The sequence below is a fragment of the Episyrphus balteatus genome, chromosome 1 (genome assembly GCF_945859705.1).
Source record: "Episyrphus balteatus chromosome 1, idEpiBalt1.1, whole genome shotgun sequence".
In the NCBI taxonomy this organism is placed as follows: Eukaryota; Metazoa; Arthropoda; class Insecta; order Diptera; family Syrphidae; genus Episyrphus; species Episyrphus balteatus.
In genome coordinates this window covers 97,143,529-97,163,998 of record NC_079134.1, presented here as the reverse complement: position 1 = coordinate 97,163,998, position 20,470 = coordinate 97,143,529, and the positions used below count along the sequence as shown (strand labels likewise).

The 20,470-nt window shown below is 32.9% G+C and overlaps 1 protein-coding gene across 6 annotated transcripts in view; it reads left to right on the top strand.

Moving 5' to 3' along the window:
* Positions 1-20,470, top strand: part of LOC129906641 (uncharacterized) — a 215,412-nt gene that overhangs the window by 148,794 nt on the left and 46,148 nt on the right. For all 6 annotated transcript variants that reach the window (XM_055982469.1, XM_055982465.1, XM_055982466.1 and 3 more), the window contains exon 7: positions 16,027-16,183. In XM_055982469.1, coding sequence (XP_055838444.1) covers positions 16,027-16,183 — 157 coding nt within the window. The remainder of the gene's footprint in view (positions 1-16,026; positions 16,184-20,470) is intronic.

The window sequence follows — 20,470 nt, the reverse complement described above, 5'->3', positions numbered from 1 at the left end:
TGCAACTGGTGGAATTGGGGGTTGAATGGTGCTTTCCCATGCATATAGAATGTTATTTTTTTTTTGGTGTTCCTGGGTGGGATGCTAACATTTGTCTCGTTTTGGAGACAGATTTCCGCTCGGGATGGCTATGTGTGATATTACGACAACTGAAAAAAAAAAGAAAGAAATTATAAGTAAGGAATTGAAACAAATTATTTCAGTGATGAGCTTCCATGTTGATTTGGATAATTCAAGATGCGCAAGCAGCTTGAATTTTCCAATCAAAATTTCTGTCCCATCACTGAGCATACTTACCTGTTAATATCAGCAAAACATTTTTTAGTACCTAAACAAGAAAAGAAAACAAGAAATTTAAATATATTTTTGTTAATAAAGACAAAAAAATGAAAATTAAAACTTACCTTTGGTAAAGACGACCACCATGAGGATTTGATTTGTGGTTTGTTTTGACAATTCACAAATCAATCATCATGCCGGCTCGTTTTTTTACAGATAATTATATATCTGTCACACTCATTTTTAAAGGAAAAGGGGGAAATAAAAATGCGTTCCACAATTTTCGCTCAGTTAGGTTTGTTCGTGTTTATGTTTTTTTTGATTTTAAGGGAATTTTCATGTTTTAGGTTTAAGGTTAGTACAAATGATATTGGTACGACTAATTGGGATTGAGATTAATACGGGATTAATTAAAGGGAATCAAATGTTAGTATTGTTGTTTATGTGTTTACATGTGTGTGTAAACTTAGATTATAGACAAGGGGGGTTAGAAAAAAATTAATAAGGATGGGAGATTTTTCCCCACCCACTATTCTGTTGCAAGTTAGCTATCTCACTCTGATATAGAAGTAACTATGTATTAATTTACAGAAAGATAACGAAACCATAAAACAGAACGAGATTTCATGATCATTGCAAAATTTGAATTCAAATTCGAGAAGAGCAACCGTAGGAAGTGATTGCAGTTTTATTTAAATCGAAATTTAAATTGAAACTTTTTTTACAATTTTTGTTCTGTGCAACTTTTATTGCAAATTCTAATGCAAAGACATTAGACTATATTGTATATTGTGGTGAATTAATTAAAAAGGTAATTAGAAGTGAAAAATACAAGTGAATTTAACTAATAAAAAGAAATTTAAGTGTACAGACAAACATATATATACCTACATATATAGAAAAATCGTTTGGGGAGCACAAAAAGATCCTTTGGAAATTTTTATAGAAAAGAAAGAAGGAATCTAAAATCGATTCGTTATTAAGCAGAGGTATGTTACTTGGAGAAACAAACTCTTAAAGTAGAAAATAATTAAATAATTTTACCAGGTCGAAGATCAAACCAAATCTAGGCCTCTGCTGGGTTTTTTTTATATATGTACATACATATACAGGGTGTCCCACAGTCACCGCCCCAAACGAAAACCATGGATTCCTGAGGTCATTTTAAGTCGAAAAACTTAAGAGGTAATTTTCTCGTTTTCGTCCCGTTTTCGAGTTACCACGGTTTTTATGATTTTTGTTCTCTTTTCCCTTATCTAGCTTTATCTTTGCCAAACTACGTTTGATTTGAAAAATTTTTTTTACAACCAATCAAGAATTTATTACAGTTTTAGTTTGTCTCAAAACTTTTTTTTCTGCGGACAACTGTTTCTCCACAATTTTGCATCAAACACAATTTTCTTCGTTTTTTAAGTTGTTTTTTACACTTTCATATCATTTAAGTCAAAAAAACACGTTAATGAGTACTAATTTTTTGTGGATTTTATTAAAGCCCAGTTTATTTTCATAAAAAAAATAAGTTTTATTTCATAAAAAAGGCTACTGAAATTAATTAAAAAAAATAAACAAACTGAGTGAATTAAAAAAAAAAATAATTTTTAAATACAAAATTTATTTAAATGAATTAAAACTTTTTCTGAGCTTTATTTATTTGTTCTTTTCTTAACCACAATAGCTCAGAAAAAGTTTTTAATTCATTTAAATTAATTTTTTATTTAAAAATTATTTTTTTTTTAATTCACTCAGTTTGTTTATTTTTTTTAATTAATTTCAGTAGCCTTTTTTATGAAATAAAACTTATTTTTTTTATGAAAATAAACTGGGCTCTAATAAAAAGCACAAAAAATTAATACTCATTAACGTGTTTTTTTGACTTAAATGATATGAAAGTGTAAAAAACAACTTAAAAAACGAAGAAAATTGTGTTTGATGCAAAATTGTGGAGAAACAGTTGTCCGCAGAAAAAAAAGTTTTGAGACAAACTAAAACTGTAATAAATTCTTGATTGGTTGTAAAAAAAATTTTTCAAATCAAACGTAGTTTGGCAAAGATAAAGCTAGATAAGGGAAAAGAGAACAAAAATCATAAAAACCGTGGTAACTCGAAAACGGGACGAAAACGAGAAAATTACCTCTTAAGTTTTTCGACTTAAAATGACCTCAGGAATCCATGGTTTTCGTTTGGGGCGGTGACTGTGGGACACCCTGTATACACATATTGCATTACAAAAGTTGGAATCGAATCCTAAAGAAACTTGGCTTTGTTCGTAAGGAACAAAGAGTGAAAGTTCGAGAAGCGTGAAGAAGACTCCACAGATAATAGTGTATATATATAGAAAGTATATATACATATATGCAAAGGAGGAACTTCTAGAAAGAAGGGGAGATAAGGATTCAACCAACGCCAGCGAAGTGAATTTTTTTTTTACAAAAGAAAGTGAAACTAAAGAACAATTTTTTTAAAGATATCGTAGATTTTAACGTAGATTTTAAGGAATAATTACCTAAGTTAAAATTCAGTTCTCCAAATTGTTTTTTTTTATTTTTAAGTTAAATTTAAATTTTTTTAGTTACTAAGCAAGAAGAGATTGGTTTTAAACTTTTGGAAAAAGTGACAATTTTCAATTTTAATAATAATTAGTGATAAATCAAAAAAAAAAAAAAAAAAAAAGAAAGTGAATATTGTGCACAAAGGCACAAAAAGGATTCGTCGAGGTGCTGCCGGCAGAACAACGAAGGATTCCTAAATAAACTGGTGAGTCAAACATTGTTAATTAGGGCAAAAAAGGCCCATATAAATTATTAAAGTTGGAAACCACAAGATTACCAAAGTTACAATCATCTTTCTATTTATTTTTACATATATTTTTACACATTTTTTTATTGAATTTGAAATTGAATTATTGAACTAGTTGTAAGAAAAAGAAACGAGCGGGAGAGCTCAATTTTATTTTTGAATATTAATGAAGATTTTGAATAAAATTATAATTTGAATAGTGTAACAGAGTGTTATTAATGGAGTGCTAAATACTTAGCTAAAGGTGTGTGGAGGCTTGACAAAGCCGTCCACTGGTAATATGGATTTTCTTTAGAGGACATGACTGACCTGAACTCTTCGACAGACTTAGATTTCAGCTGGAAAATAATCTTTCGGGGCTATTCTTCAAAACATTGGCCAAGAAGATAGCGTATGGAAGTATCTCTAAGATACAAGGGAGGGCAGGCCAAAATTCGTCGATAACACCAGGCGAGCGCTCGGAACTTCAGTGGAGCAGTTATCTAGGGAAATAAAAAAAGTATGTGCTTTAGGTACAGTATCTTTTAGGGCTTATTTTTGTATCTATATATATATATTATTTTGGTGATGGTAGAATTTCGTTTGGATTAGGTTAGTTAGGGTATATTGGTGATGGTTAGGTATTTTAGTTAGGAATTTAGTTTTACGGTGTAGGGTATTCTAGGTTAGTTAGGTTAGATTTTAAATAATTACTGAAGCACTATACTTACGTTTCCTTAGATGATGTTCACGTTCCTGGATTTGTTCTTCACCCTTTTTTTCAGCAATAGTTTTTTTAGTAATTTTTATCTTTCCTTTTTATAATTCACATCCTCTTTCCTTTTTTTTTCCTTTTCCACTTTCCTTCCCTTTTACTATCGGCACGATCCTTTTTTTTGATTAGTAGAGCAGGAGGTACTTTGAGGAGTGGCAAGAACCACACCCATTTTCCACGAGCTTAGCTGTGCAACCACAAGCGTGCCACCCGCAACTTCTCTTGTACCGAAGTAAGCCCTAAGGTAACCTGACTCCTAACAATGGCGCCCAACGGGACCTGACGGTTAAGAAAGAAAAAAAGCAATTCCAAGGGGATGATTTTTTTGGGTCATCACCTTGGACTTGTCTTTTTATTTCCGCGTTTTTAATACATTTTTTTTTAACATTTTTTTTAAATTTTTTTACTTTACTATCCAAATTTAAAACAAATCTAGGGACAGAGGGAACTTTTGGTTACGTCATAGATTGGAAATTGCTATCCGATCAACAGGGTTAGACTCGGAGATTTAGTGAGGTAATTTGGATCTATGACGACACCAAAAGTAGAATAAGGTCAAAGGAATTGCTACTTCAGCTATCCATAAAGTCAGGTACAACCCAACTTTTTGTGAGGTAGAGGTTTCACTTCCTAAAACCTTATTCGTATCGAAGTTGATTTTTATTTCGCAGCTAACCATTTATCGGGCTACACGCTCCGATCTATGATGTGGTTGTGAAATGGGGATGAATGGAGATACCAGCTGAATTTCGAGTGCACCAGTTGAAATCCAGACAATACAATTTACATATAAGGACATAGGGACTTAACAGACCAAAATCCATTTACCAACGGAAAGGAAACTTGGCAAGTTTTCACACACCTAAGCATCTTATATGAAATTTTCTTCAAAAACACAAAAGCTACACAACTTTTTTATTATTTTTTTCATCAACTTTTTTTTTATTACTTTTTATATTTTTTTACTATTAGTTTTTTTTATATTTCAATTTTTTTATATCTATATTTCTTTTTTTTTACCATTTTTTATTTTTTTACATTTTTTTAAAAAACAAAAAATTCACTTCAGCGTTGAAATACCGTACTGTGTTGAATTTAATACATTTACAAAAATCCATTTTTGTGAGAATTTTTTTTGTTTTGAAATTTGTTTTTGGTTCTGATTGGTTTGATCTTCAACCAGGTAAGAATAGTTATGGGGGACAAAGGAAAGAGAACCGGTGCTATTCCAAAAGATCAGGGTAGACAGAATGGGCCAATAACCAGAAGGGCTGCTCGACAAGGGGGAGAGCAAATAACAGATGGAAATCTAGAAGAGGAACTGCCAATTACCGGGACAAGGAACGAACAAGGGAACGGTACGGACTTGAATCAACGATACAACGACATTGCAGCTACACTTCGGAACATGGAAATAGACGAAGCTAACGGAGGAGACAACGACAGAAGAGACACAAACGAAGACAACAGAGAACACTTGGAAGAGGGTGGTGGTAACGAACACGAAGAGCAACAAGAAGAACAAATCGACTCGGAAGAAGATACCCAACCTGATGAACGATCACTAATACAACAACAAACTGAAGAACTGGAACGGGAACGACTACAATTAGAAGAAGAGATAAGGAACAGGACCAAACCAGGGGCAAACAACGGACATCCTCGCGTACAACCATTGACAGCTCTCGACTTGTACGAACAGATGCAAAAAGTTGCCACTCTGACTGTCAAGGAAAGTCAAACCAAAACCCTCAGTTTCATAGCTGACGGATTGTCAGACATGTTCAAGCTTTTGGATAAGAACATGAAAGAGGTTAATTCGAAATTTAAGAAGTTGGAAAAATCCTTGGCAGTTCAGAGTGGTATACTGGAAAGCCAAGACACGAAAAATACAAACCAAACAGGACTTTCGATTACATCAAACGGACGAACAAACCATTCGAAAAGTAATCAATCGACATGCTGTTCAAATGCACATTCCTCATTCAGAGACATCAATCGAAAGTTTGATGTTCATAAATGGGGAGTTAAATTTGATGGCTCGTCAAAAGGCATGTCGGTTGAAAGTTTTATTTTTCGAGTGGAATCCCAACAGAAGAAACACGGACTGACTGACGACCAACTGTACAATAACTTTAACTATCTTGTAACGGGGGCAGCAGAGACGTGGTATTGGCAGTTCCTAGAAGAAAATAAAGGTGATGAAATGCTCAATTATTACGATTTGAAAACAGAGCTTATAAGGCAATTTAAAAGTAATAAGCGCGATCATGAAATCTTGAGGGCAATTATGGATCGTAAGCAGCAGCCTCACGAGCCATTCGACGAGTTCTACGCTGATGTAAGAGGGTTAAAGTTGCAAATGCAATCCAGGCTAAGTGAAATTGACTTAGTAGAAATAGTCCGAAAAAAACATTAAGCCAAGGATAGCTACCTTAATTTTTAGCAGTGCTATCAGTACCATTAGGGAATTGCGAGACGAGTGCAAGAGGGCAGAAGAGCACTTAGCAGCAACAATGGAGTTTAGGAGTAAGAAGTTTGTTCAAGAAATTGAGGAACAAAGAATAGTTAGCGAGACAGACGATGAGGACTTGGAAATTGCTGCTATCCAACCTAAAAAGTTGGATAAAAGATCTCTCGACCAAAAACAAAGATATGGTGATAAAGAAAAGCGAAATCACAATTTGAGGGAAACACCACAACAGGCAGGAACATGTCCCTCCTCATTTCATACATTAACATGTTATTGTTGTGGAGAGGGAAACATTTCCTTCAAATGTGCAGCCTGTCAGGAAAACAGAAAGGTCGGCAGTGTACCCGGGAGTCAACCGCCGACGACAAAAGCGGTCCCGGAGAGTCAAACGAAAAGTCTACAAAAATAAAGATATTAGAAAGAGAGCATAAGACTGATACAACATTAACTTACTAACCGAAAGAGGTAGATTTCGAGAAGAGCCTTCATGAAAGAAAGAGAAAATATGAAGAAGCTAGAAGGAGAATTTTTGGTGAGGAAATAGATTTTGAAGTAAAGGAAAGTAGAAATTATAAAAAAATAGCTAGGTTAAGGGAAATAAGTGCAATAAAAAAACGGACGAAGAATAAAATTGAAGCTTCGATTTTAACTATTTCGGATGATAATAGGCCATATGCTAAAGTGCAATTCGAAGAAGAAGAAGTTTTAGGGTTGTTGGATAGTGGAGCGTCCGTTACATGTTTGGGAAGAGGTGCAATAGAATTTTTAAGAAGGAAAAACATTAAAATTTCAAAAATGAATGACAACATAAAAACTGCGGATGGAAATCAGCAAAAGATTGAAGGTAGTTTCAAATCGATTGTCTCGTGGGGTGGTAAGTCTGCAGAGTTAGAAATTTTTGTAGTACCAAGCTTGCAACAAACTCTATATCTGGGTGTAGATTTTTGGAGCACTTTTAAAATCGCTCCAAACATAGTTAGCGAAGTTGGTGTGACAGTTCCAAGTAAGGAACAAGCGAGTTTTCGGGAACTTTCTCCAACTCAAGAAAAGCAGCTGGAGAGTGTCAAGTCACTGTTTCCCTCCTTCGCCATATTGGGATTGGGTAAAACCAATCTAGAAGAACATGTTATTGAAGTAGAAGATGAGAATATTCCTATAAAACAGAGGCATTACCCCATTTCCCCAGCCGTTCAAAAGCTGCTATACGCAGAAATAGATCGGATGTTGGAAATGGGTGTAATAGAGGAGAGTGACAGTGCTTGGAGCTCTCCAGTTGTTTTAGTGAGAAAGAATGGGAAAAATAGACTCTGCATAGATTCGCGAAAGGTAAATGCGAGGACTAAAAAGTTTGCATATCCTCTTCCCCATATAGATGGGATCATAAGTAGACTACAGGATACAAGGTATATCTCCAGTATCGATTTAAAAGATGCCTTTTGGCAAATTCCGCTGGAGAGCAAATCAAGAGAGAAAACAGCTTTTACTATCCCTGGACGGCCGTTATACCAATTTACGGTTATGCCGTTTGGTTTGTGTAACGCCGCCCAGAGAATGACAAAGTTGATGGACAAAGTCATTCCTGGTCGGCTTCGACAGAATGTCTTTGTCTATCTAGACGATCTCTTGATTTGTTCTCCAGACTTCGAAACACATATGAAGACACTGGAGGAAGTCGCGTTTTCATTACGTCAAGCAGGCTTGACAATAAATGTTGAGAAAAGCAAGTTTTGCTTTAAAGAAATAAAGTATTTGGGGTATGTCGTTGGAGATGGCTGCATTCGGACAGATAAAGATAAAGTATCGGCGATCGAAGAGTTCCCTATTCCGAAAACATCAAAACAGCTCCGCAGGTTCCTAGGCATGACTGGCTGGTATAGGCGCTTCATTACAAATTATGCGTCTGTATCAGCCCCAATGACAGACTGTTTGAAAAACGGACAACCATTAAAAATGACAGACGAAGCCATAACTGCATTTCAACTACTCAAAAAGAGTTTAGTTACAGCCCCCATACTAACAAATCCTGACTTTTCAAAACATTTTTATATACAGTGCGACGCCTCAACTTCGGGTGTAGGGAGTGTGCTCTTTCAGTTGGATGACGAGAAGAATGAACGACCGATAGCATTCATGTCCAAGAAGCTTAATTCTGCTCAAAGGAATTATAGTGTAACGGAACTTGAATGCTATGCGGCCGTTTTATCGATAAAGAAGTTCAGGGCCTACGTGGAAGAATTACCCTTTACCGTCATTACCGATCACGCAAGTTTAAAATGGCTGATGTCACAAAAAGATCTTACAGGCAGATTGGCAAGATGGAGCCTGAAGCTGCAAGGATTCGTGTTCGGGATCGAACATAGGAAGGGTGTCCAAAACTTCGTCCCTGATACTCTCTCACGAGTTCATATGGAAGAGATCACGACCGAAGATTCAGCGCCAGGAGTTGACTTTAGTTCACCATATTTTTCTTCGGAAGAATATGTTGAATTAAAGAAGATAGTAGAACAAGAACAAGACAGACTTCCAGATATTTGTATATCTGACGGATTTGTGTATAAACGAACGGACATAAGGACAGGTGACATAGTACAAGAGGACCGAGCCTGGAAACTGTGGGTGCCTGTATGGTGCGACGCGACGGTGCGGTGGTTTGACATCACACGTAAGGTACAAAGTTAATTGTGTAAGAACGATAGAATAAAACAAAACACAAAAAATGAACTTTGCACTCGGTATTTTTCGATGTGCATGTCAACACAAGGTAAAACGCTAATTTTAAACCAATTGGAACAAACAAGATGTTATATTTCCAAGATCGGCGTTCATTGAATTTTCATCTTTTTGGATAAAATAGCTTTCGTAAGCATCTAAGCATCGCACAGTGTGACAATTCACACATTTAGCGGGATTTAATAAAAAAAACAAAATACATGAATGTAAGCAAAAACCAGTTTCTCTTAAAGCCTAAACCTCCCTCTCAATGAATATGCACATTTTTATGCGTTTGAACTAAGCACAACAACAAAAAATTACTTTAGAAATTAACTTTTGTATTATTTTTAGGAGAATGGTCTGATTTAGTGCCAAGTGGATTTTGCTTCTGTTGCAAGTGGTTCGTGAGGTTTAAGGGAAAAGTTTATTTTTTTTATATTTAATATAATATTTGTGATTATAAACTTAAGTTTTTTTTTTATAAATTGTTGTCATAAAAATGGGGGTGCTTGGAAGTGAAAAACTATGTGTTTTATGTGTTCATTAGACAAAAAGTATAATTTTACAGTGTTTTTCAAGGTTGAGACCCTTTTTGTTTTAAAGCTGTATATATGTGGAACCAAAAAGTGTTTTATCTTTTTGCGCACAGGTGCGACACTCATACAATATTTTTCGTATTCTAGGATGCCAACGGAAATTATTGGCTATTGATTATGTAGTTTAGAAAGGAACTAAGACGTTCACGGGTTTTTATTGCAGGAATCGTTCAATGGGTTATAAAAGAAGATAAAACCGCGGAGTGCTATTAAATGAGATGGTGGAAACTGAAGATAGGGGTGCAAAAGCCCCCTTTTTGGTTTTTTCAATATACCTCGTAAACCAAGCTAAATTTTGATATATTGCACATGAAACTTTTTGTAGAGAATTAAATTTCCTATTGGAATAATGTTTTTTAAAAATTAAAAAAAAAATATTTCCATACCAAAATAGTCGAAACAATCATAAAAAAAATATCAAAAAAATCGATTTTTTGAGTTTTTTTCCTTTTTTAGTTGTACATTTGGCATTTACATTGCATACTGGCTGTACACATCGGTCATAAGACCAATACTTACATATGGGATGGTAGTTTGGTGGACCGCACTGGACAAAACGATAAACTTAAACAAGCTTATCAAAGTCCAAAGGTCAGCAAGTATGTGCATAAGCGGTGCGCTGAGGTCAACCCCTTCTGACGCCCTAGACATACTTCTAAATCTCACACCCCTAGACATCTTCAGCAAACAAGTAGCAGCTAGCTCAGCTACTCGTCTAAAAGCAACCTCTCAGTGGACCAGTAATCATATTGGCCATGGCCACACAAACATTCTAAACAACTTCGGATTCCTTCCGGATCGTCTAGACTATACCACACCTCAACTGGTGTTCGATAATAATTTCCAGAACTCCATTCCCTCCAGAACTGAATGGGAGAACCTTAGTACTCTGGATAATGACTCTTTACACTTCTATACTGATGGTTCAAAAACCAATGAAGGTGTAGGAAGTGGCATATTTTCGGAAAAACTGAATCTCAGTCTCTTCTTCCGCTTACCAGACCAATGTAGCGTGTTCCAAGCAGAAATTCTGGCGATTAAGGAGGTTCTCTCTTGGCTCAGAGAAAACGTAATATCCAACACGGATATTCGGATCTTCTCGGACAGTCAAGCAGCCATTAAATCTCTTGCCTCTGCCTCTACAAACTCAATCACGGTCCTCGACTGTCAAACATCTCTAAGGGAGATGTCTGAGCAGTTTAACATTCACCTCGTATGGGTGCCGGGACATAGAGACATCCCAGGCAACTGCAGGGCAGACGAACTTGCCAAACTAGGAACAATTACTCCTCTTCAACCAGAAAGGAACAATATAGGAACACCTATTGCTACATGCAAACTTATGCTAAAGCAGGACGCTTTAAAGAAAACCAACCTCAGATGGACTCAGAGTAATACTTGCCTAGCTACTAAACAAATATGGCCTTGTATAGACTTGAAACGTTCAAAGGGTTTGTTAAATTTAAACAGAATGCATATTAGCTCCACCATAGGTGTCCTTACAGGACACTGTCTAATAGGTAGACACGCAAAAAGAATGGGCGTGTTCTCTAACGATTTCTGCAGAAGTTGCATGGATGAAGAAGAAGAGGAAACTATTCAACATCTTCTGTGCACCTGCCCTGCTCTCTCTAATAGAAGAAAACTCTATCTAGGAGAATTCTTCTACGAATACACTAGTGATCTAGTGAAAACGGACGTTAAAAGTCTATCTTCATTCATAAGAAGCACCGAGTGGTTCGGCTAGTGAGTCCCAACTTGCTAGTCTTTTGTGGTATCACAATGGATCCATAAGGGTCTAAGTGTGTCGGGTAATTTGCCTGACAGCCACTACTACCTAACCTAACCTGTACATTTTTTTTGGGTTGAGATAGACATAAACATTGCTCCAAAGAAAAAAAGAAGATTAAATTTCCTTCAAAATGCTGTGCTCACTAAATTTTTTCATTGAAAATTAACCGAAGTATGGCCATTTTAATCTATCTTTTTTTTTCGAATTTTTAGTTTTACTCAAGTAAAACAGAAACATTTGAGGGAAAAGTACGATAACTTAAGCACCAAGAACTGATAATGAGATTTTGTAGAGGGGTTATATACAATCATTATTTACTATGGGGGGGGTCTGTGTCCCCCCATTTTGGTGGGAGGGGCAATTTTCTAAAAAAAAATACTTAAAATAAAAAAAAAATTATTAAAAAACAACGGCAACACTTACAGTTTTGATTGATCCTTTTTTTCAAAAGCTTGAATTATAAAATTAATAAGATGATGGCAACACGGCCAGAAGATTTTTTAGAGATGAATAAAAAACTGCTGAAATTACAGAAATCGAAATTGAAATCATAAAAATGTTTCACATTATTTTAGAAGCGCTTGGGTCTGGGTATGTAATTGACGTAGATTCCTTTGAAACATTTGCAAGAGAAACGAGGGAGCTATATATCAGAAACTCTAGCTGGTTTTATATGCCAGCAAGTATTCATGAAGCCAAGGTTATGGAAAATAGCAAAAAAATAAAAATCTTATAAGAAAGTAGTTTCCTTATTTTTCAAATTTCTCAAAAACTTGAAGGCATAGGAACATATGGTTTTTTTACTAACCTGCAAGGAGAAGATGACACTTTTAATCAGTCGTGAGCGCTGATGATAATAGACAAGTTCCATCGAAACGCGTCTGAGGTAATTTTCATTGTAAATGTGAATTCGTTTCCGTTTTTGTGTTCATGTTGAAAATAAAAAGTGTGATCAATAAGGATTAAAATAATTTTATAAATTGATTAAGATCACACAGAGTTTACATTTTTTTTAAATATTAATGTAATTAGACTTTATTCTAACCATAATCTAAGAGTTAACATCAGGAATTTAGTTACTCACTTTGCTTACTTTTATTAAGCTAACGCCCCTCGTCTTTTTAACAAATTGCCTGATGATCTAAGATGCGAAAGAGTTAGAACTTCTTTTCTAAATAAAACAAAAGCTTAGCTATTTTTACTCGAACATACCCATATGGCTCACATTAATAATCCTTAAATTCCTTTTTGTACTGTTGTGATGTTTAGAATGAAAATCGCGATTTAGTACGATAACACTGGTTTACAAGAATTTTGTTGCCGAAACAAAAATATACTTTTATGAAGGTTTTCGGTGTGCTGAACTCAAATCCGAAGTCAGAAAAAACTAATCTGCTTCCGTTTTGAAATATTACAGTTAGAAAGTGCAAAGAAACTTATTTTTTTAGTACTCTGGACCTTATTCTTTTATATAAGAAAAATAGTTTTAGAATATTTAGTATCTAGCGGTTTCTAAAAGATCTGTTTTCCATCTTTCAAGGCCTGTTTAAATCTTTTCAATATCTTTTTTATTGCCCAATATATGTATATTAAAATGAAGTAAGTGGGTTTGGCTTCATATATAATAAAGGAGATAATGGCTTTATAAAATTTCTATGGTAGATATAAAATGCCAAACAACTGAGGATATCTCGGGCAGTAAAAAAGATATCGGAAAGATTTAAACAGGTCTTGAAAGATGGAAAATAGTTCTTATAGAAACCGTTACCAAATATGCTCAAACAATTTTCGTTACATAAAAAAATAAGGTATACGTACAGAATTTTTTAACGGTAATCGTTTTGTTGTGTTACTAATAATAAGAAATTTGCTTCTTTGTTTTAATATTTGAGTATGTTTATATTTTTGTATGTTCATTGCAATCAGTGGAAATAAAATTGGATTCGAAGTTTGGCAATTTTTTTTTCTAAGCAAGACAAACAAGAACGAAAGTCAAACGATAGGTAAATGACACTCGTAAGCATTAACGAGTATCGTTTAAATAAAACGATTATCGTAATACCTAATCGCATTAGAACAAGAACGAAGTAGTTTCAACGATAATAGAGTTTTACAAAATAGGACTCTAGATAATTATCTGGACTTTACTTTTGTCTTTGAACAGTAGTTCAAACAAGGTTATTTATAATCATTGTGTTATCGATAAAATTTATACAGAAATATCAAAATTCAAAAGGTAAGTTTTAGTATTTTCTCTGTGTGGCCGAAATATAAATATATATATATATTAGGGTGGGTCAAAAAAATCTAAATTTTTTTTTTTGATTTGGTACTCCAAAAAATCGATTGCTAGACCCCTCTAGGATATACACACCAAATATGAGCTCTTTATATTAATGGGAAGGTCCTCCGCTTTGCAATTTTCCATTTTTACATCAAGCTTCTACTAAAAAAAAATAATTTTTTTATTAATTGACTTTTTAGCAAATTTCTTTTCATATTCTTGTAGGAAATTGAACGCTCTACAAAAAAGGCCTTATACACTTTTTTCGTTTATCTAACCGTTGAATAGATATTTGAGGTCCAAAAATAGAGAAAATCTTTAAAAATTCGTTTTTTGTTCTTAATTTTGTAACAAATTGAAAAATTATAATAATCAAACGCGCAAGACAAATTCTTTTTGCAAATTGATTGCTCCACAAAAAAGGTCTTAATAACTTTTTTCATTAATCTAACCATTCTAAAGATATTCGAGGTCAAAGTTAAAAAAAAATATAAAAACATTTTATATTTTTAAAAAATTTCCAATTCACTGAAACTTCATTATTTTCAAATTAGCAAGATATATTCTTGTAGGGGCTTAAACGTATTACAAAAAATTCCTTGGAATCAAATTGATTGCTTTAACCGTTTAGAAGATATTCGTATCCAAATCGCAATGCATACGGGTCATAAGAAAACTATTGAAATCAGTGAGCATTGGTTTGGATACGAATATCTTCTTAACGGTTAAAGCAATCAATTTGATTCCAAGGAATTTTTTGTAGAACGTTTAAGCCCCTACAAGAATATATCTTGTTTATTTGAAAATAATGAAGTTTCAGTGAATTGGAAATTTTTTAAAAATATAAAATGTTTTTATATTTTTTTTTAACTTTGACCTCGAATATCTTTAGAATGGTTAGATTAATGAAAAAAGTTATTGACCTTTTTTGTGGAGCAATCAATTTGCAAAAAGAATTTGTCTTGCGCGTTTGAATATTATAATTTTTCAATTTGTTACATAATTAAGAACAAAAAACGAATTTTTAAAGATTTTCTCTATTTTTGGACCTCAAATATCTATTCAACGGTTAGATAAACGAAAAAAGTGTATAAGGCCTTTTTTGTAGAGCGTTCAATTTCCTACAAGAATATGAAAAGAAATTTGCTAAAAAGTCAATTAATAAAAAAATTATTTTTTTTTAGTAGAAGCTTGATGTAAAAATGGAAAATTGCAAAGCGGAGGACCTTCCCATTAATATAAAGAGCTCATATTTGGTGTGTATATCCTAGAGGGGTCTAGCAATCGATTTTTTGGAGTACCAAATAAAAAAAAAAGAATTTCGATGTTTTGACCCACCCTAATATATATATATATATATTATATAAATAAAATGGGCCAAATTCACAAAATGGTGGCATTAAATCAAGCAAATGAGCTAGACACTTAAAATTTGGAACAAATCCTACTGGTAAAAATGTTAGTTCATAGCCAAAATTTTGAATGGCGACGCCCAAATTTGGGGTTATCCATACACTTTCTTAAGATTTTCGAAATTTCTCGGAAAATCCGCAATCAGTTTTAATTAAACTTTGAATGCCTTTTATAAAATAGAAATACAACTGCCGTTATAAAAATGAAAATTAGGGTTGTCACTTTTGAATTTTGTAGGTTTTTTTTAATTCTTTATTATAAATATACATTTATTCAATTAATTTTTTTTAAATATTTTATTATACATAAATATACATTTACCTAATAAATGAACAAATTTAATAATTTAGATGTCTTTATCACTCTCAATTTTTACTAAAAAAACTAATTTATAGAAAATGACGTCACCAACTAAAAACGAACAATAATTCACACATGGTAGCAAGAAAACATTTCATATTCTTAAACAAGACAAATTGCAGAACAATTTCTTTCTCGAGAAAAAAAATCATAACTTCTACAATTTTAAACTGATTTTGATGAATAAAAACTTATTTGATTCAGCATAAATAGAACAATAAAACTGTTTATAAAAAAATTCAAAACACAAAACGTATCTTGAAAAGGTCTCCGAACTCTTAAAAAAACGAGTAAAAATGTTGTACTTTGAGATTCAGTTCATAAGATCTACACCCAATTTGGTGCTTGAGCAAAAAATCGTTGAAAAATGAAAACATTGAAAAACGGTTTTTTGACGATAACTTGAAATTTTGAGGATCTATGAAAAATTTCAAGTGCCGAAAGTAATAAACATTTTTATTTTGTAACACAGTTCAATTCGTTTTCCAACATACTCTTGTAATTTATTATTGACACAAAATATTTTTTTTTATAAAAATAAAAACTAATTTATATTCACTATTCCAGGTATACTACCCAAAAATGCGGAAAAACTAACGAAGAGATTGCAAATTTGAAATGGACTTTTAAAATCCAGGATCGTTCAAAACTAAATATTATTAATAAATCAAATTCGTTAAACCTTAATCTTAAACCTGGAAACAACAACCTTAATATGCAAAATGTAAGTTGATAACCTAATGTGCAATCAGTCTTTTAAAAACACTACAAATAGTCCATTTCTGAGGAATTAAATAGTAAGAATTTAAGGCCGTGTGTGAATTGGGTTAAATATTTAGCCGAGGATAAATTTTTGATGTGAAAAGGTTAATTTTCAGCTGCCAAAAATTTAGCAATCACATTTAGTTTAGTAAAATTAATTAAGTAAACACATATGTAATTAATTTGTAGCAAAAAGGTGTTCGACCTTTTTGCTACAATTTAATTACATAACTGTTGCAAGTTTTAATAAAACTCAGTTCCAAGGTTTAATAAAAATCAGTTTCTAACATTAATATTTGAGCAGTACCCTGAAAAAAAATTGTATTGTTTGGCATTAGTTTATATTTTTTAACATGTCCTGTTATTGCAGTTTCCAAAAAGGTATAAAGCTTTGTAAGGCTAATCTAAGAAATAACAAAACAGGATTATGAAAAACAAAAAAAAAATAAAGACACTAACGAAAACTGCACTAGACCCAAAAACTAAGAAACAAAAAAATCGTGATATTTTTTAGTGATTTTCGATTGTGTTTTTTGGCAGTGAAAAGCTATCGTATAATGATAAAACAAAAAGCATATGAATGCTAAATTCTTTTTTTTAGTTAAACGATGTTAATATAAAAAATGAATGGTGTAATCGCACAATCATTAGAAATATCCCAAACCCAAAATTTAAAAAAATTTATTGTTTTAATTTTCCTTCGGAAAGTGGGCTATTAGTACAGGAAAGTTAGTAAAAAAACAGGCATTTTGTGGAACGAAATACAGGATGGCTGAATTTTTCAAATCTGAAAGAGGGGTATTAGAAAAGCTTAAGTCCTGGTTTTCGGGACGCCACCCCCCTGGCGAAATCCGCCATTTTGAAAAACTCGAATTGCTCTATATCTCCAAAACTATGGGTCCTATAGAAATGGTTATCAGACCAAAGTTATTGGAAATTTAATTATCTTTTTCTTTGTAGTACATTATTTTTCTGAGCGGGCAATAGTTTTGAGGTTATGTTGTTTTAATTTATTTTTTTTCGGTTTTTTTAAGATTTTATAATTCCCGGTATCAGTTACATAGTTTTTTAAACAGTAAAAGTTATAGATCATCAAATTTCCAATAATTTGGTATACTTTTGAAAGTCATGCGATGTATAAGTCGAAAGTTATTGATCTGATAACTATAATCTAAGTGCAGGAAAGTTAGTAAAAAAACAGGCATTTTGTGGAACGAAATACAGGACGGCTGAATTTTTCAAATCTGAAAGAGGGGTATTAAAAAAACTTAAGTCCTGGTTTTCGGGACGCCAACCACCTGGCGAAATCCGCCATTTTGAAGAACGTGAATTGGTCTATATCTACTACACTATTGGCTTGACGGAATAAGTTACTTAACCAAAGTTGTAGGTAATATAAATATCTTTCCTTGTGCATTCACTGTTTTTCAGAGAGGACAATACATTTGAGGTTATGTTGTTTTTTTTTTTTTATTTTTTCGTTTTTTTTTTAATTTTTCTCAGTCTCTATGATAGAAATATAAAAGTTGGATGTTTGACTTAAAACAAAATATGTGTACCACAATATTGTAAGTCTTACCCTTACCCACCTTAATAAATTCCCTCTCATATCATATTTTTCTTGTTTTTACATAACGAACACGATTTAGCCTTTTTTCATACCTTATGCAAAAACATATTAGTGGGTATATTTTTTGAAAATATTGAGAGAGATTGCTATTAAAGTTCCGTATCTTTGGTTTAAAAGACATATAATCTTCAAAGGTACACCAAATTAATGGAAATTTGATGTTCTACAACTTAAATGGTGCTTATGTTTCTATCATAGAGACTGAAAAAAAATTTTTAAAAACCGAAAAAATAAAACAACATAACCTCAAAAGTGTTGTCCTCGCTGAAAAATAGTGCATGCACAAGAAAAGATATTTTTATTACCTACAACTTTGGTTAAGTAACTTATTCCGTCAAGCCAATAGTGTAGTAGATATAGACCAATTCACGTTCTTCAAAATGGCGGATTTCGCCAGGTGGTTGGCGTCCCGAAAACCAGGACTTAAGTTTTTTTAATACCCCTCTTTCAGATTTGAAAAATTCAGCCGTCCTGTATTTCGTTCCACAAAATGCCTGTTTTTTTACTAACTTTCCTGCACTTAGATTATAGTTATCAGATCAATAACTTTCGACTTATACATCGCATGACTTTCAAAAGTATACCAAATTATTGGAAATTTGATGATCTATAACTTTTACTGTTTAAAAAACTATGTAACTGAGACCGGGAATTATAAAATCTTAAAAAACCGAAAAAAAATAAATTAAAACAACATAACCTCAAAACTATTGCCCGCTCAGAAAAATAATGTACTACAAAGAAAAAGATAATTAAATTTCCAATAACTTTGGTCTGATAACCATTTCTATAGGACCCATAGTTTTGGAGATATAGAGCAATTCGCGTTTTTCAAAATAGCGGATTTCACCAGGGGGGTGGCGTCCCGAAAATCAGGACTTAAGCTTTTTTAATACCCTTCTTTCAGATTTGAAAAATTCAGCCGTCCTGTATTTCGTTCCACGAAAAAGTCTATCTTTCCTGTACTATATTTTTACTGATAAAATAGTTTATATTTTCAGAAAGGCCATGTGTTAAGCTTTCAGTTTCTTTTTGTTTGAAGCTTCTACGAGTTTTTTACACTGCAATGTGATCAAACCAAAAATCATACTCTTTACTTTAACTATGAATACCTTAACAACGGTTAACTTTACAGAAAATTCAAGGTTACATTTAAAATATCCATTTAATACTCTACAAAGAAATTTCGAGAAAAAAATACAATAGTAAGCTGAGCATTAGAGTGACCGCAACTCCCATAGAAAAATTTTTTTGTCGAATTTTTTTCGGGGGAACCCCATAAAATGTTCCGCCTTTGCAGATTTTTAGATAGCCAAAATTTCAGCTCGATTGGATAACTCTAAATGGTGCCGACACTCGCTCAAAGTATCAAAAATCTCTGTTTTTTCACTGTTTTTCGAAGAAAATTAGCTCTAGCTCCCAAACAGATCGGGTTATTTTCACTTTTTATATATTTAATTAAAGGTAGTGTTGTTACACATAATTCAGATGCTTAATTTGTTTAGTTTTACTAAAAAAGAAAAATATTGTCATCAATTTAAATTTTCAGTACTTACCACAAAAAGAGCTGAAGTGCAAACTCGATTTAAAATTAAACTTTTTTTTAACTGTTTTATTCTGCGGATAGGGATAGAATGGATGTTTCTCTATCTCTGGGCCCTCGGGTAGCAAAAGTATGAGGTATAGTCGTGGGGTGAAAGAGCTATTAACAATGAAACTTTCTTTGTTATTGGATCGATGTAAAGCATCTGATAGAAATGCTTCTCGCATAATTATAGCTACAATAGAAGCACTAGGGCAAAATCCAATTGACTTTGTAGTTTCAAAATCAAACTTACATTCAACAAGAAAAAACTTTTGCTTGGTTTAATGCCCCAAAGGCTTATCTGGCTCCTAAACAAGATCTTGATCTTTTGCGTAATTGCATTGAATAACGCAAGATAGACAAAGATATTTCAGAGAAGGCTCTTGCTAAATTCTCAAAACATTTATGGTATTTGAGTTCAGAGCAGGCAAGTCTGGCGTTCTTTGACCTTACTTTACCAGATGGCGAACAAAATTAGAAACGGCCACCATAATTTTGAAAACCAGTGAAACGGAAACCAACAGAATAGTAAATCCAAAGCTACAGACACATGAAGATGAACAATTTGTCACAGCAGGGTTAAAAAATATTGTGAACAAAGAAACATTGAACTTTTTCAGCCGATTGAAAATAGACACAAGTTTTCTCAAAGAACCTCCAAATCTTTGGCCCGAAAACCCGCATTTTAACCCTTAACTATAGTGGTGAAAATTTGTGGTGTTTTGAAATGATAAAATAAAATACAAAATTGAATTTTTTTATAAATTTTGTTTTTAAGCATCAAAAGATAACAATTTAAAAAAAAATAAAAAAATAAAAAAAAAAAAGAGAAAATTCATTTTCAACGGTTTTTATTAACTTTTTAAAAGTTGATGTGGGTCCCCTGGACCCACCACTATAGTTAAGGGTTAAAGAAGGCTTTAAAAAAGTGCAATCACTTAAAGTCGTAAATGACATGACAGAAAGAGGAGTCAAATTAAAAACGGATTTTAATAACCTTTTAACTAAAGATGAGGAACAAAAACAATATGTAC